The sequence below is a fragment of the Macaca fascicularis genome, chromosome 3 (genome assembly GCF_037993035.2).
Source record: "Macaca fascicularis isolate 582-1 chromosome 3, T2T-MFA8v1.1".
Taxonomy (NCBI): Eukaryota; Metazoa; Chordata; class Mammalia; order Primates; family Cercopithecidae; genus Macaca; species Macaca fascicularis.
The window spans coordinates 162,679,935-162,697,766 of record NC_088377.1 but is presented as its reverse complement, the minus strand read 5'-3'; the positions used below and the strand labels follow the sequence as shown (position 1 = coordinate 162,697,766).

Here is a 17,832-nt window from a genome sequence, read left to right as displayed (position 1 = left end):
AAGAAGGAAGCGTATAAAGTGCCTGACACAGTGTTTGACATACAATAAGTTCAACAAATTAATGTTCTCTCTTGTTCTTATTTTAGGGTAACTTATCTATAAAATAATCCTGCAGCATAAATTATAAAGCCCACCATAACTATCTATAAAACAAGCCAAAAGCGAGTACTAATTATGATTGTTGACTGTACTCAATCTCTAAGTTGCACTTACTCGCCTATCTTTCTAAATCAGAGTACCTCCTTTTGGGCAAAAGTTGGCCTTCTCAAATGCAACACATTTGCTTGTGAAATGAGTATCAACACTGGTACTGCACAGCTGCTCTAACCCTATGATGTTAATGAAAGTGACGCAGAAGAGAAGAGAAAGTTCCGTATTTCACCATTAGATGGTGCTAGGAGAAGTTGAAAGAAAATGGTCTTAAAAGTTATTGATGCAATGAATCACAGGATTTGAATGGGGTTTTCTATATAATAGAGTTCATGCTTCTCTCCCAGAAAGGAGCACACCCAACCCATCAAAGAGTAAAACATCTTCCAAAGCTACCCCATTTATTCAGTTAATTATACTTCTGCCAAGACATGCTCCTTTCTAACCACAATTTCAAATGCAAATGGAAGACTCCAAGATTCTATTAAGGAAAATGAAAGTATTGCACTTTGTTTGTAGTTTGCTGCAACTCTCATTTTGAGTCTTTATCAACATATTTTTCAACAGGATGTGACAGATTGGAAGAGGCTAAATGCCTGTGACAATGCATTGATCCTAATAATATTAATTATTATGGTTAAAATGAAAAGTAAGTTCAAGAGACTAGTCATAACAAGTATTGCCTTTCCATGAATAACATGTTATATAGCATACAATTTATGGAGTTCTGTGCATTTCAGCTAATGCATCACTTTAGTGGGCTTTTATTTTCTAATATTGATGATATGTTGCAAATCAAAAATCAGTGCATGGCCCTGGACTTCTGTGAAAATAAATGAAAACAGCCTTGAGCACTGCAAACTTACTAATACTGTTCTTTTATAACACTTGTAAGTTTCTTGTTGTTCAATATCTGTCTCTACCACCAGAAGGAGACTGGAAGACTGATCGTCTTGAAGTTCAATACAGTATATCCCCCAACACCAAACTCTCTCTCTCCCTCTCAATCTCTTTCTCTCTGGGTATATGTATGTGTGTATGTGTGTGTAAAATGAACAGGTTTTTTTAAATGCATAAATAAATAATAAAAATTACAGTACAGTATAGTTTCTCTTTCACTTATTGGGTTTATTCACAAAGCAGGTATGTAAATTTTAGGGTGAATTTTCACCACCTCAGCAGCTAACTCCTGGAACTTGATTGTACTCTGTACCCTGAACCCGGTCCTTGTAATCCCCAGGCAGAGCCCCTGATGGCTTCAAAATAAAAAGTTTGACCACTTCTGCAAAAATTTTCTCATCTATTTTAAAGCAAGCAATGTGTTTTAGAAATCTGATCCAGGTTTCAGATGAACTGCTTATATTTCTGTTGCAAACATAGTGGCTCAGGAAGAATTTATATGGGGCAAATATCATATCACAATCACTGGGCGATGTATTAGTTGAGGAAAATCCAAACAACTGTAGTATACTTTATTTTATAGTATACTTTATTTTTGCAGACTATATGGCGAGACATGGAATATGTCTACATACAAATAAGAATAAATTATTGATTAATAGACTCAGGTTAGGTGAACAGGATAACCAAATCTGCAAAGTAAAAATATGGTATACTCAGTGTTTATCATGTAATGCAGAGAAATCTAGTATCAATTGCTTAAAGTTATGTTTTAGCCAGTTGTTTTGGTATTTTACAGACACACTGCTACGTATCTATGTTTACCATCTACATGAGTAAATGGGCCTGCTGGACAGACTTAGATCACAAAAGTGAATATCTTTCTTTTACTTCTTCCTTTTTGGTCTATTGAAAATCAGAATTAGTTGTCAGAATCCTACAAATTATCAGTGTGCTACCCAATGTTGTCCCTAATTTCTAGTGGCATTTGGCACAAGATGCCAAACTCTGTAAGTGAAATAGATAAGTGTCTGTACAGGACAACATAGGTATAGAAGTCAAAAACCAGAAATGTAAAATTTACCAATCAGTTCGGCACTGAGGTGTTCGAAATTTACTCTACCAAAGAGCAGAAGGGTTATTCGGCTCTCTCAGCCAGTCAGTCTTTTGTACAACTTCAGAGATGTCAGCAAACCGCCAAATGTTTTCTGGAAAAATGGACTTTTAAACTGGCTTGATGCCAAATAAGCAAAGTATAAAGCTATGAGCAACATAGGAGCAAGACACACCTTTGGCTTAGTGAGCTTGGTCTAGTTTTTGTGAGACAAAGAACCAAGCATGGCACAGAAAGGCAATTCTACATATAGACCAGCAGACGGGCACTTGGGTAGCCAATGGGCAGTATCAGAGTACTTGGTGCTGAAGAGAAGGAAAGATTAATATTTCCTTACCTTAAAATGATTTTGAAAGGACTACATCTGCCTAAGAATTCCATGGGCTTTACCATAAGCAGTCAACAAACATTTTTTAAATACCTCGACTAGGCCGGGCGCAGTGGTTCACGCCTGTAATCCCAGCACTTCGGAAGGCCGAGACAGGCGGATCATGAGGTCAGGAGATTGAGACCATCCTGCCTAACACGATGAAATCCCGTCTCTACTAAAAATACAAAAAATTAGCCGGGCGTAATGGCGGGCGCCTGTAGTTCCAACTACTGGGTAGGCGGAGGCAGGAGAATGGCGTGAATCCGGGAGGTGGAGCTTGCAGTGAGCCGAGATCGCGCCACTGAACTCCAGCCTGGGCGACAGAGCGACTCCGTCTCAAACAAACAAACAAACAACAACAAAAAATCCACCTCTACTAATACACATCTGTCGTTTTTGTCCAGTATCTCTTCTTTGGGGATCTGTTCTCCCCTTTCCATGTGATATCATGAATCTGCCACTCACAGCCTTCTGTCTTCTCCACCCATCCCTGGCTGCTATGAGCTGAATTATGTTCCTCCCCCATATTTATATGTTGAAGTCCTAACCTCCAGTACCTGGGAATATGGCTGTATGTGAAGATAAGGCCTTTAAAGAGGTAGTTAAGGTGAAATGAAATCACTTGAGTGTGCCCTAATCCAATATGGCTGATGTCCTGAGGAGAATAGGACACAGACATAGGCTTGCCCATAAAAAAAAGAGCATGTGGGAATATCCCAAGGTGGCAGTCATCTGCAAGTCAAAGAGAGAGGCCCCAGAAGAAAGCAGCTCTGCTTATCTTAGACTCACCTTATCTTAGACTTCCAGCCTCCAGAACTGTGGAAATGAAATTTCTTTTGTTTAAGCCACCCAGTCTGTGGTACTTTGTTATGGCAGCCCTAGCAAACTAATCCAGTGCCCATGGGAGCAGCCTCAGCCCAACCATTTATAGGAGCTATTCTCCCGGTCACAGTGTTGAGCAGAGTGGGCTGATGACACATGTTGGTCTCTCAGTTTGGAGGGGAAAGGGAAGTGGCTGCATTTCTGAACAGGGAGTACCTGGCAGTCATCTTCTCCATCATGTGGAGAAAGCCCATCTGCATAAAGAGTGAATGAGGCCAACGTACAGAAATAGGATATATGCAATTCAAGCATAAAATGGTCAGGGTTTCAACTAGTATGTCAATAATAGAAGCCTTTTTTTTTTTTTTTTTTTTTTTTTCCCGGAGACAGGATCTATTATTGCCCAGGCTGGTCTCGAACTCCTGGTCTCAAGCAGTCCTCCTGCCTCAGCCTCCCCAGTAGGTAGGATTACAAGTACATGCTACTGCTCCACCTGGCTAGAAGAGTCATTTACTTCAAAACTAAGAAATGACTTAAAAAAATGTAATGCTGCACTAAAAATTAAAAAACAAATCAGGCCAGGTTCGGTGGCTCACACCTGTAATCCCAGCACTTTGGGAGGCCAAGGAGGGTGGATCACAAGGTCAAGAGATTGAGACCACCCTGGCCAACATGGTGAAACCCCATCTCTACTAAAAATACAACAATTAGCTGGGTGTGGTGGCGCGCACCTGTAGTACCAGCTACTCAGAAGACTGAGGCAGGAGAATCACGGGAACCCAGAAGGCAGAGGTTGCAATGACAGGAGATTGTGCCACTGTATTCCAGTCTGGTGACAGAGTGAGACTTCGTCTCAAAAACAGAAACAAAACACACACACAAAAATCACAAAGTAGTATGAAGTAAAAAGTAAGAAGTGAAAAATAAATCAAAGTACTAAACAACAGAGTACAAAAAGAAAAAACTAACTGAGCAAGGTAAATTGTAATTACTTCTGAGGATACTCTAAGCCTCAAAGTGAGGTGTAAAAACCACTTTAAAAATAATAATTTGATTATATAAAAATTTTAAACCTGTGTGAGCCTAGAAATACCATAAACGAAGGTAAAAGACAAGCACATATTTACATTTAACAAAATTAATATGTTTGTAAATATGTAAGTGTATCTATTTTAAGACAAAGCATATTGTTAATATACATTGTAAACACATTGTATAAATGGAAAAATATATAAAATATATTAATACATATATATAATATATACATTATTGAGCCTATTTTCTATTATTTTTAACTCATCAATATGGTTGGAACATTTTCATAACATTAAATGTAGATCTCCATTATTTATAATGTCTTCATAGTTACCCACCAATAAATGTGCAATGATTTATTCACACTTAAATTATGTAGCATTCTAGTATGTAAAAATTGCACATGAATCGGAAAGGTATGTAATTTCACTAAACACATGTTTTTGCTTTCTTTTTGTTTATCTGTATTTTCTATTCTTTTCATAATGAATGTGTCTTACTGTTTAATAAAGGCATAATAAAAACAAAAGCTAAAAGGAATGAAAAAATGCATGTTCAATCATTTTTAAAATTTGACTTCCATTTTCATTAACTTCCTTCTCATGGATGGCCAGAAACCTAAAAAGGGTACAGGAAGGAAAAAGAAGAACATGTCTACTAAGTTCCATTTTTGATAAATAGAGAGAATCACAAAAAAGTGGGGGTAGAAAATATACCCACCCCCACCGATTGCTGTTAATCTATTCTAGAGTTCCTTATCTGGAGTCATTATTTTCAGACTGAACTCTCCCAAGTTTCATAGGGGATGGAGTGGTGTCAAGCAGGCGTCTCCAGGGGCCACCAGGAGAAATTTTAAAAAGGGCAAAGGGGAGGATAAAGGGGAGAGGATCCTACCCTTTATCACAGTCATTCTATTTCTTTCTTGGTTATATGGGACTTCTGAGTATTTTTTTAAAGTTGAGAGCTTTAAAAAAAATCCACCAATATCCACTGCAATGTAGATCAATGTTCTTTCTTTCTTATTTAGGTTTTTCTGGCTATATATCATACACTCTTACTTTTTTTCTTTACAAGATCCATGGAGAAGAAAAGCTAAGGCCCGATAGCAAGAAATAGCAGATTTATTCCCTTTTCCCTGAATACAGAACCATCAAGATGAAGACACTGCCCAGAGAGCTAATCTATAAGAAGTGCTAAATAAGTACTGGATAAGAAGAGAAAGAAAATTCTCACCATTGTGTTCCTATTCCATCCTCTGGCAGTCAGCACTTAGCTTCTCCTCAAATGAAAGGTGAACAAATACTTAAAGACTTGGGTTGAAATGTACAAAACTATGAGTCTGCCTGAAAAAATTACTTGTTCATCTCCAGACCACATGCATAAGGATCAACCAACCACGTGAGGAAGGGTCAAACCTGTCCTTTTAGATAGCAGTAACAGTCTCTCGGCTGCAATGGTAACCACCCAGAAATTGATCCTGTATTATGAAATGTGTTGCTATCTTTCTACCTAGTTTATGGATAATATTAAAACTAGTTCTCTAGTTCTTTCACACATGTAGAAAGCTTATTATTTAAAATGTGTAATTATATCTCACAAGAGTGAGGAATTATATTTTTGATTTATCCTACCCTTGTTATTTGCCCCATAGCATCAGCTCAATATCAAGCTCATAATGCATACATAGAGAAATCAGTCCAGGCATTGCCAAAACTCTCTGATAATTGGCAGTGGTCCCCTTCCATAACTCTGGCCCCCATCATTAGGATGTTTCATTCAAAATCATTATTACTATTATATATTAGGGACTATGACCATGTACTAAATTTGAAAAGTGAAAAAATAATGTCCCACCCTCAGGGCATCTCAGTCCTTGTGGGGAGACAAACACATACAAATACAGCTGAATCTTGAACAACATGGGTTTGAACTGTATGGGTTTACAAATATGCAGATTGTTTTTTCAATAAATATGTTGGGAAAAATTTTGGAAATTTGCAATAATTTTAAAAAAATCTCAAAGTTGAATCACACAGCGAAGTAACGTTTTAAAAATTAAGAAAAAGTTAGATATGCCATGAAATTGTAAAATATATGTAGATTTCAGTCTATTTTATCACTTACTATTATGCAATGTACACAAATCTTATAAAAAGTTAAAATTTATTGGTGAGTAGATCACCTGAGGTCAGGAGTTCGAGACCAGCCTGACCAATACGATGAAACCCTGTCTCTACTAAAAATAACAAAAATCAGCTGGGCATGGCAGCACATGCCTGTAATCCCAGCTACTTGGGAGGCTGAGACAGGAGAACTGCTTGAACTGGGAGGCGGAAGTTGCAGTGAGATCGCGCCACTGCACTCCAGCCTAAGTGACAGAGCAAGGCTCTGTCTCAAAAAAAAAAAAAATTATAAAAATGTTATACACACGAACATATTGAGACCATGTGTGGCAGAGTAGAGCGAAAGGTAAACAAATGTAAAAATGCAGTATTAAATCATAACTGCATAAAATTAGCAGTAGTACACACCATACTACTGTAATAAGTTTGTAGCCATCTCCTGTTGTTATTGCAGGGAGCACAAGTATTTCCAGTGTTTGCTTAAAATACCTTGTGATGCTAATCATCTTCTCCTGAGCAGTTTGTCAGACAAGCAAATTGTGCATTGCAGTAAAAACTAAAAAAAAAAAAAAAAAAAAAAAAAAAAAAACTCCTGTTGTTCCTGTGTATTTTCCATCATGTTTAATGCCGTGCTGTAACCTTGAATAACACTGTAGGACTCATACAAAGTACCTCTAGTAATGTTGAAAATGCTCCCAAGAAGTACACAAATCCACAATGTTACAAGAAAATGTTGAATTCCTTGATGTGTACCATAGATTGAGGTCTGTAGCTGCAGTTGCCCACCGTTTCTGAATAAATGAATCCAGCATACAGACCATGATAAACAAAAGAAAATAAAATTCATAAAGCCATCACTAAAGCCACACAAGCAGATGTGAAAACATTGCATTTTTTGTGAAACACCTTTTTATCTTGTATTGAAAACGCAGCTTTTATGTGAGTAGAGGATTGCTAAAAAAAAAAAAAAAAAAAAAAAAAAAAAAGGCGTGCCTGCAGACTCTAATGTGATTCAAGAGAAAGCAAAGTCATTATATGACAACTTGAAGCAAGAGAAAGGTAAAGGATCTAAAGGTGAGATTTTAATGCTAGCAAAGGATGGCTTAATAATTTCAAAAAGAAGTTTGGCTTAAAAAATGTCAGGGTAACAGGAGAAGCATTTTCTGCCAACCAAGAGGCAGCAGACGAGTTCCCAGACACCAGTAAGAAAATCATTGAGGAGAAAGGATATCTGCCTGAGTAAGTTTTTAATGCAGATGAAGATGCCCTAAAAAAAAAAAAAAAAAAAAAAAAAAAAAAGCCAGAAAGGAAATTTATTAGTAAGGAAGTGAAGTGAGCACTAGGATTTAAGGCAGGGAAGAGTAGGCTAACTCAACTCTTTTGTGCAAGGGAAGTTGGGTTTAAGATCAGGTCTGTCCTTACAAAGCTTCTAACCCTTGAGCCTTGATGGGCAAAGATAAATGCCAGCTGCCAGTCTTTTGGCTATACAACAAGGCCTGGACAAGAACTCCTTTTCTGGATTGATTCCATCAATGCTTTGTTCCTGAAGTCAGGAATTACCTTGCCAGTAAGAAACTGCTTCTAAAGTTCTTTTCACATTGGACAATGACCCTGATCACACAGAACTGCATGAGCTCTACACTTTGAAGGCATCAAAGTGGTCTACTTGCCCTCAAACACAATGTCTCTAATTCAGCCTCCAAATCAGGGGGTCATAGAATCTGTAAGGCTCATTATACACAGTACTCTATGGAAAGGATTGTCAGTGCTATGGAAGAGAACTCCAACAGAGAGAACATCATGAAAATCTGGAAGGATTACACCATTGAAGATGCCACTGTTGCTATAGAAAAAGCCATGAAAACCATCAGCCCAAAAGAATAAATTCCTGCTGGAGAAAACTGTGTCCCAATGTTGTACGTGGCTTTCCATGATTAATGAGAGAGCCAGTCAAGGAAATTGTGAAATAATTTGTGGATTTGGCAAAAAAAAAAAAAAAGGGAAGAGGTAAAGAGTTTCAAGATATGGATCTTGGAGAAATTTAAGAGTGAATAGACACCACACCAGAGGAATTAACAAAAGATAACTTGAAGTATTCATGATTTCATGGAGATGAGTCCTTCCAAACAAGTACCAGATCATGAAGAAGATGTAGAAGAAGCAGCGCCAGAAAACAAGTTGACATTAGACAACCTGGAAGAAGGGTTCGCATTACACAAGAGGGCTTTTGACTTCTTTTACAACATGAGCCCTTCTATGATACGGGCACTGAAGCTAAGGTAAACTGTAGAAGGACTGGTGTTACGTAGAAACATTTTTAGAGAAATGAAAAAGCAAAAAAGTCAGACAGAAATTGATACATTTTGTAAAGTTACACTGAGTGTGCCTGCCTCTGCTTCCTCTTCCCCCTCCTCCACCACCCCTGCCTATCCCTCCCCAAGGCAGCAGAACCAAACCCTCCTCTTTTTCCACTTCTTCAGTCTACTCAGCATGAAGATGATGAGGATGAAGACCTTCATGATGATCCACTTCCACTTAATAAACAGTGAATGTATTTTCTCTTCCTTATGGTTTTCTTAATAACATATTGTTTTCTCTAGTTTATTTTATTATAAAAATACAGTATATAATACATATAGCATACAAAGTATTTGTTAATTGACTATTTTATCAGTACGGCTTCAGTCATCAGTAGGCCATTAATAGTTAAGTTTTGGGGGAATCAAAAGTTATGGGCAAATCTTCAAGTTCATGGGGTGTCAGTGCTTCTAACGCTTTCACTGTTCAAGGGTCAACTGTGCAACAAAGCCACATTGTGACACTGCTACAATGGAGGCTTTTCAAGGTATAATAAGAACACAGAGGAAACATAGTGTAAATCTATCTTAGCAAATTAGGTAGACCTCACTCTGAAGATACTCGAGTCAATGTCTAAAAAAACAAGTTTAAATTTTTTGTATGAAATGTATACACAAAAACATTTCTAGTAATTATCTTTGGTTGGGATACTCATTTTCTCATATATACATACATATTTCATTTTAAAACCAATATGCTCAAATCGGAAGAAATGTGTCTGTGATCTGCCACGTGACTTCTCTTAAGCCTATGGTTGACTGACAAATTAATGCTCTATTTCCCACTGTCTGATTTGTCTATTTCAATGAACAACTGGAAAAAACTCTAGGGATACTTTCTTCTATAAACCACATCTCAACCATCAGCACATTCTGCTGGCTCTTCTTTTAAAATACATCCCGATCGTGGAGGTGCAGGGTTCCTCTACCCACACTGAATTGAACAGAGCATTAGGAACTACAATTTATTTCCATCAGCCTCAGAATACATGGAAATTTATCTTAGATTCTTCTATACTATGAATGCTAGGAGTAGTTCTTAAATTTTTTTGGTATGAATTTTCCTAAGTATTTTAGAGGGTAATTGAGTGCGGTTAATTCAGTGGCCACTAACCAATTTTCTTGGTGGTGGTGGTAGTTGAGCTGACAATTGCAGAATTAGTGTGATTTGTTTTTTCTATTTTAGTCAGTGAGGAAGGCATCCTAGGGGAAGAGAACAGCACACTGTGCAATTTACTACCATGTTTTTTGTGTGTAGGAAAAGAGAAATCAGAATTTAGAATTGGTTGGTGGCTTAAGCGCTAGTGTGAAAGAATGTTCCAGGTGTTTCTACCTCAGCTGACAGATTAAATGGTCCAGGCTTGGTAGCAAAGAAATTGTGATTTGAAAAATGAGTGTTGGACTTGGGTAAAGTGACAGAATTAAGATTACCAAAAATGTCATCTGAGTTTCCAAGATTGGTGGTGTTGAAGGAATGAGGAAGCCCAAAAGAATGTGATTATAAAGTGGTGAGGAAGTTTGAGCTTCCAGAGACAAAGCTGTGGGTGATAAAATTATTGAGCAGGGCTACAGAGGTGGGTGGCTGAAGCTGAAAAGAAATGAGGTCATGGATAAATTCAAAGAGCTATGAGATTAGGCTGATGAAATTAAAGGACCATCTTTACAGATGTCGAAACTGACAAGAATGATTGCAGATTTGAAATGGAGTGGAAGAAATTAACCCACGTGATAAGTTTCTTATCAAATATGTTGGATGAACCAGGCATGGTGGCCTGCTCCTGTAGTCTCAGCCACTTGTGAGGTGGAGGCAGAAGGATCACTTGAACCCAGAAGTTTAAGGCCAGCCTAGGCAATATAGTGAGACCTCATCTCAAAAGAAATAATAGTAATAAAAAAGAGCTGAATGGTTCAAAAGTTGGTAGATGATAGTAAGAAAACGTAGCAAAGACATGTTGAAAATCCCTGCTAATGCCAGAGAGTAAAGTTTTAATTAAAACACCCAGCTTCATTGTCATCCTTGGCTAGCAAAATTTCTGTTTTGTGAGGGAAAATGGAAGCTAGAGTTACCAAGGACTACGGGAATGTGTGAGGGAAAGGAGTATAGGAAAGCATGTGAATGAGGAAGTGGGAGAAGAAGGACTAGAGCACTGGATGAGATCTGAATCCTAATGGTTACTGAATTTTACAGGGATAAGAAACATGAGAAAATTTATCCAGAGGTTTCCAACCTTGCTGAGAGAGATGTGTCAGTGAGGCCACTTGCTCCTGTCTTGTACTTTCCTGTATCTTCAACTCTTCTTTTCTTGGAGACTAAATGGCTTTTGCTAAATAAAGTCTCTACATTTGATGGCAGACCAAATACTGAAAAGGTGCATGTTATCTGTCCTCTAAAGCTTCTGAATTTGTTAGGAAATTTCTTATGTCACATGCCAAGGCCCTGTGAGCATTTGGGCTTATCGTTCCTATCCTAGATAAAATCTGTCCCTGGATTATGTCAGAACATCAAAGAGTTGATGACCTGGGCTGTACTGTTTCAGTCCCTAAACAGACTTATGTGAGCAGACCTAATAAACTTCCTTCAGTTATTGATGAAATGGTGGGAGGAAGACCAATCTGGCTAGAGTCTGGATAATAGAATGGACTGGATTATTTAGGAGCAAGAAAGGAAGTGAGAAGAATATGAGAGACTGCTGATTTGGACTAGGTTGGTCATGGTAGAGATGGAGAAAAGTGGATGAATTTGGTAAGCTTTGGGGATGGATGGCTTACTGATGAATTAAATGGAAATTTGAATGCACTTCCAGAAATCCTACCAATTAGAAATTCATTGGGTTTGCAAGCTGCTTTTATAAAAATGCAAATACATCTAAGAGGCTTATAACTGGGGTGAGGGTATAATTTAGTCTGAATTAGTTCCATCAGCTTACTTTCTGCTATTACCTAGTTGAAGTCAGTCATACTAAAGAGATGAGAATTTTACTTGGGGATGGAATGTTTTACATAAGGAATATAATCATGTTTGGTACAGAGGTGAGATTCTTTGGAATGACAGAAGCATTAAGGAGCCCACACAATCCACAGAGAGGGGGTATCAGGATTTGAGAACACAGAGAACAAGCAAACTTTAACGTTCTCTGAAAGTTTGCTAGAATATTAGACCTGGGATATTAAGAGCAATCATCAGTGCCACCTAAAATAAATAACTATTATTGGTCAATGTTTAAAAATTATTTTAATTGTATTATTTTGAAGACATATTTTATATTTGGTAGTAAATACTACCTATAATTTTTAAAGCTCCACTGTTTTTGATACAACAATAGGTGTTATATTTTACCTATTATTTTCCTTTTTCTTTATGTACTCACATGCTACTTATTTTAATGAGGACACAAATCCTAAAATGTTCAAAATGCTATCTTTGAATACAAATCCCAGTATATTTCAAGCTTCACATGAAGGTCAGCACTCAGAGCTAAGATAAAACTACTGGAAAGAATGAGTTATGGCCAAAATTGGGCACACTTTTAACCAGGATTTTTTGGATGGCGATGCTGTACTAAAAAGAACAAAAACAACAGCTCACAACCCAAGCAAAACAGTTCTCTTATGTTTTGTTTTATATTTGTCTTCCAAATATGGTGAAAAATTCCCTTTAATCAAAATGAGCAAACTTAATAAAAAGCAACAAAAAACATTAGCAACAAATTTGGGCCAACTAAAAACTATGAAACTTTTTTTTCAAAAGGCAAAGCATTAAATGGCAAGATAAAAAAAAATCTTTGTGCTAGCCAGTAAAAATTTCATGGGTGTGTGCCCTTCAATGTGAGTCACAAGTCTAATATCAGGTACACTCTGGCTATGGAATGGAACAGACTGTGTTAGCCTTACGTGCTATCTCCAACCACTCCTCCTCCTGCCTCACTTGCGTGGGTTCCAGCCACATTTACCAGCATGATCGTCTCTCCTTTCTTAGCATTCCTGTCTGTACCTACTACTGAAGATAAAGTCCATGGCAAGTCTATATGGGGAAAAGGCACAGCAGAATTATGAGATTTCAGCATTATTGATCATTGCCAAACTCTGTATTTTTAGAGATAAGAAAAGTGCAGTACCAATAAGTTTTAAATCTTGCTCAGAATTATACAATGACAGACTCAGAGCTAGGACTTGTTAGGTATTCCTCTCTGAAATTGTTGGAGACACTGCTATATCTATCTTTCATATTCCTGCACATTTTGCAAACAGAGGCACTGACCACATTTGTTCTGAACTAGCTTTTCAAAGATATTTATATAGTGGAATGCCTTGAAAAATAGAGATGGTGCCTCACTCCAGAGCAAAGGAACATTTATTTTTTTGTCCAGTATAATAAATATAATGTCCCCCTCTGGGGCAAAGGGAAACTACTGGAAAGAATGGGCATACTCACTGCACATTATAAAGATTCAAACTTCCTAAGCTCTGGGTTCATTTCTTGAAATGCAAACCACTCAGTATAGTCGATTGGTTCTAGGACCGCACCCCACCCTTCCGCCCCCCGGTCATGGATACTAAAATCCATGGGTGCTCAAGTCCCTGATATAAAATGATGTCATACTTGCATATAATCTACGCAATCCTCCTGTATATTTTAAGTCATCTTTTGATTACTTATAATACCTAACACAATGCCTGCACATTGCTTCATTCCCGTGGATTCAATGTAATACTCAGCATGCAGCAAATTCAAGTTTTGCTTTTTGGAACTTCGTGAGATTATTTTTCCTAATACTTCTATCCATGGTTGATTGAATCCAGAGATGTGGAACGCACAGATACAGAGGGCCTACATGCTTCAGTGAACTGGTACATGTGCTGATAGTTGGCTTACCTTTATTGCTGTAAATAAAAAAGTCATTGGTCTCTGACCTAGGCATCTCATGTCTTCTACCAATACCCATGAAACTGCGGCAGGTTGACCTGTGAGCTTGTGAGAGGGGTTAAGATCTCAAACCCTTCACAGTTTTTGACCGAAAGATAAAATCTTAGTGATAATTTATCATATAAAGGGAGAAAACACTAAGTATTCCAGGGCCTTTTGCCTCTAGATTTTTGCCTGCTTGACTTTTCAAATCTAGGGTAATCCAGTTACCATTATTTGGACATCATGTGTAAGGAATAATAAATAATATGTTTATTCTTCAAATTAAGTTATACATACACACATATACAATCTGACTTTTAAAATTAAACCTATGAAATGGGTCTTCTTAACTCCACTTTGTGGATTAAAAAAACAAAAAACAAAAAACCCCTGAAGTCACACAGCAAATAGGTGGCAGAGCTAAAAATCTTTGGTTCCAAAATTTGTGTTTTGTCAACCTCCAAATGATACACAGCTTAAAATTATATAAGACATTTTGGCTTTAAATATAATGTCTACATTATATAATATTATGTTTAGTTTTACCATCATACTTTTATAATCATACCATATATTTAGGTACTGACATGTTGCTACCTAATCTGTATTCAATATTAAATATTCAGCATTCACGACAAATAAAATTTTAATGTTGCGAATACTGAATTTATTATATATGATATATTTATACCAACAGTCCACAACAAAAGCTACTATTTATAAAACTTAGATCAGAAAACCATGCTGCAGACATTTCTTTAAAGCTACACATCTAAGAAAATTATCTTCATCTAGAGAAAGGTAACATGATGGTAGAAATAATTCCACTTAAAAAACTGCATTCTGTGAAACTATCTTGTTAGTCACAGAGATAAATACAAAATTAATGCACTAGACAGAGTGTAGAAAGAACTACAAATGCCTAGAACTTATAGATGTTTTTGAGAATAAAAAATGTTTGAAGCAAAAGAAGACAGAAAATACTTCTTAGTTTTATGGACGTAAAACGTAAAATGTAAATTTATATAGAATTGTTTGGTGGAACTTTTTAAAAAACTGGTAATCTATTTCTGACCATAAACAGCTTTTCATTTCTATGATATTATTGTGTTAAGTACAAAGCCAAAGAAACTTAATGTTCTGAATCAACCATTCTGAAATGTAAATAGCAACAAAGAAAAACACACTTTTAAATCTGTAGGTTCTGGTCAAAATGTAAAAATAACTTCTTCAGATTGCCTTTTCTAAAGAATTTCTGGATATTTTAATATTGCATTAATGAGAATAGTTATTTTATTTGCTTCTCCCCAAAACATTACTTTTTTTATATGATTAAAAATCTCTCCAGCTAGAACTTACAAAAACAAAAAAAACACTCAGCTTATGTAGTCCATTATAATTGTCATATAAAACAATAACTACAGAACCAAATTTACATGGCTCTTTAGATAGGTATCTTAAATTGAAAGTTGAATTGAGATTTATTATTTTATTTTAATTCTCAGTAAATATCAGTCGATGACTGTAATCTTCACAGTGGAACATGCCAGTGTGGTTTATGTTTGGAGTGGGAGCAGAAACCCCAATGGGAAAGCTGATGGATTAAAATCGATTATTTGTTTCCTGATGTAACTAGGAGACAAATTAACACAAAACAAAATTAAAGCTATGCAGAGCTAAGTTTTAATTATGTAATAAAGAACTTTCTGGGAGCATAAACTATTAAACATTAAATGTATTTAAAACAAGAAATTTGAGGAATCCTTTCACTGATGGCTTTTAAAGTAGGCTATCATTTTTTCTATGAGGGCCTATTTCATCTATGAGGGCTCATATACCTTCTGATGCTTTTTCCACTCTGGGAACCCATGAGGAAATTGAAGATGGTAATTTTTGTCCCAACTTCCTAACGTAGTTAAAATGCAGAATTTATTCATTCAGTGTCCTGTATTTAACACACAGACAAATTGAGAGGATTCCAGAAAGGAGAAAATTTTTTTGGGATCAGAATAATTTAATCATAAAGAAATATATACTTTGATAAAAACCCCAAGTGTTACATAACTAAGAACTACTGTAATTATTACTTTAAAAATGAAGCAGCAATTATTTTAAAAGCAAACAGAAAGGAGACTAAGAAATATATTCATCTGGCAAATCAGAAGGCAAACTAAACGAATACCAGCGTTATGGTTGTTATTCCTCACTGTAGGTCTTTTCATTGGCAAAGTGTTGTGAACTGTGGCAGATCTGTGATTGTAGAATTGATAGACAAAGGAGCAAAAGATGCTAACCTGAGACCGTGTTAGCTGCTGTCTGCTAAGGAAGCCTGCATGTCTCACATGTTTACGCCCAAGGAAGCAAACGAAAGATTACCTGGGAATCTTCTAACTATTTGACATAATCCTTCCTTTCTGCAAAGTGGCTGCTGTATTTCTGGTAATATGTTTGCCTAAAAGGAATGAAAAAGATTCTAGTGAGTGAGGCATTCATCAATGCTAAAGCAAAACCAAGCAAACACAAAAATCCCAGAAAGCATAGATGGGATGCATTGTCTAAACCACCCACACCCCACCTTCAAATCTCTGCAAGTCAACATGCAAAACCAGAATAATGAAGTAGCTTATTTGATAACATAAAACTAAAACTTGCCCCTGGGAAGCTTCAAAAGTGGTCCTTGGGACCACTTTTTGAAAACCCTTTCATATTTTGAACCCATGATGTTTGCTAAATATAAAAGGAAATACTTGAGGCAAATATGGTAACACAAATAACTTGATATTTAGTGGTAATTCAGTGTTAAACTGGTTCCAAACTTTCATAAACATTCTTCACTTTATAATGAAGGGCATTATTATTTCTAAATATAAAACTCAGTCACCCACAAAACTTCATTTCAACCAAAACTTTTTTTTAGACAGCTTTGTAAATATTATCATAAATTCAAACATATGGAATTTGAAAAGATTTTAAGAGAAAAGATACAGACAACTTTAATACTTCCCTTCTCTTGTGAATTTACAGATTGATTAACTAACATCATCCACTTAATCCCCAAACTAATACCCAATATGAGAAAACCTTGTTAAAACCAACAGAAAGAGACCTGTATAAATTAGCTTGAAAATCGGATTTATTTTTGAGACATTATTGATTACTTTCAAATTAACACACTCTAACCTAATAAAGTATTGTAGTTTCTCCACTATGTCCTGCTGGCGTGACTTGATAGAAAGAACCCAGTTGCAGTTGGAGAAGAGGCAACTGGAAACAGGGGTGGTAGCTCGCTTCGGGCACTTAGGAGAATCATAATTTGCTCTCTTTTTTTTTCAGTTTCTTCATTTGCAAAATAAAGCATTTAGAGCTTATAGTCTCCAAGTTCCACTTCTGCTCTAAGATTTTTACCAAATCAATAAGATACAGTTCTAAAAACTGATTCATTTAAAGTGCTTGGGAACAGTGCATCGATGAAATCTTCCCCAGTCGTTGCTACTTTATTAACCCTGTTCATGTATTCAGCAAATTTTCCTTTAATAGCTGTAAAAAAGATAAACTTCAGCCCGATTCTGTATGAATGAAGCCAAGCTTCAGCAGAACCCATTGTTGTGATTCTGCACCAGTGGCATTCCTAAACACTACATTGTAAAAGTCCACAAGGACACCAAAGTGTGTATTAGTCCTTTTTCATGCTGCTGCTGAAGACATACCCGAGACTGGGTAATTTATAAAGAATAAGAGGTTTAATGGACTCACAGTTCCACGTGGCTGGGGAGGCCTCATAATTACGGCAGAAAGTGAAAGGCATACCTTACATGGTGGCAGGCAAGAGAGAATGAGAACCAAGTGAAAGGGGAAATCCCTTATAAAACCATCGGATCTCGTGAGACTTATTCACTAACAGGAGAATAGGATGGGGGAAACTGCCCCCATGATTCAATTATCTCCCACTGGGTCCCTCCCACAACACGTGGGAATTATGGGAGCTATAATTGAAGATGAGATTTGGGTAGGGACACAGCCAAACCATATCAAAGTGGACGTCATTTACATTCATT

The 17,832-nt window shown here is 36.7% G+C and overlaps 1 protein-coding gene across 18 annotated transcripts in view; it reads right to left on the bottom strand.

Moving 5' to 3' along the window:
- The window catches only part of CPED1 (cadherin like and PC-esterase domain containing 1), a 310,448-nt gene that overhangs the window by 218,723 nt on the left and 73,893 nt on the right, over positions 1-17,832 (bottom strand). For all 18 annotated transcript variants that reach the window (XM_005550620.5, XM_074035873.1, XM_065542507.2 and 15 more), the window contains one exon: positions 16,154-16,229. In XM_005550620.5, the coding sequence (XP_005550677.3) occupies positions 16,154-16,229 (76 nt within the window). The remainder of the gene's footprint in view (positions 1-16,153; positions 16,230-17,832) is intronic.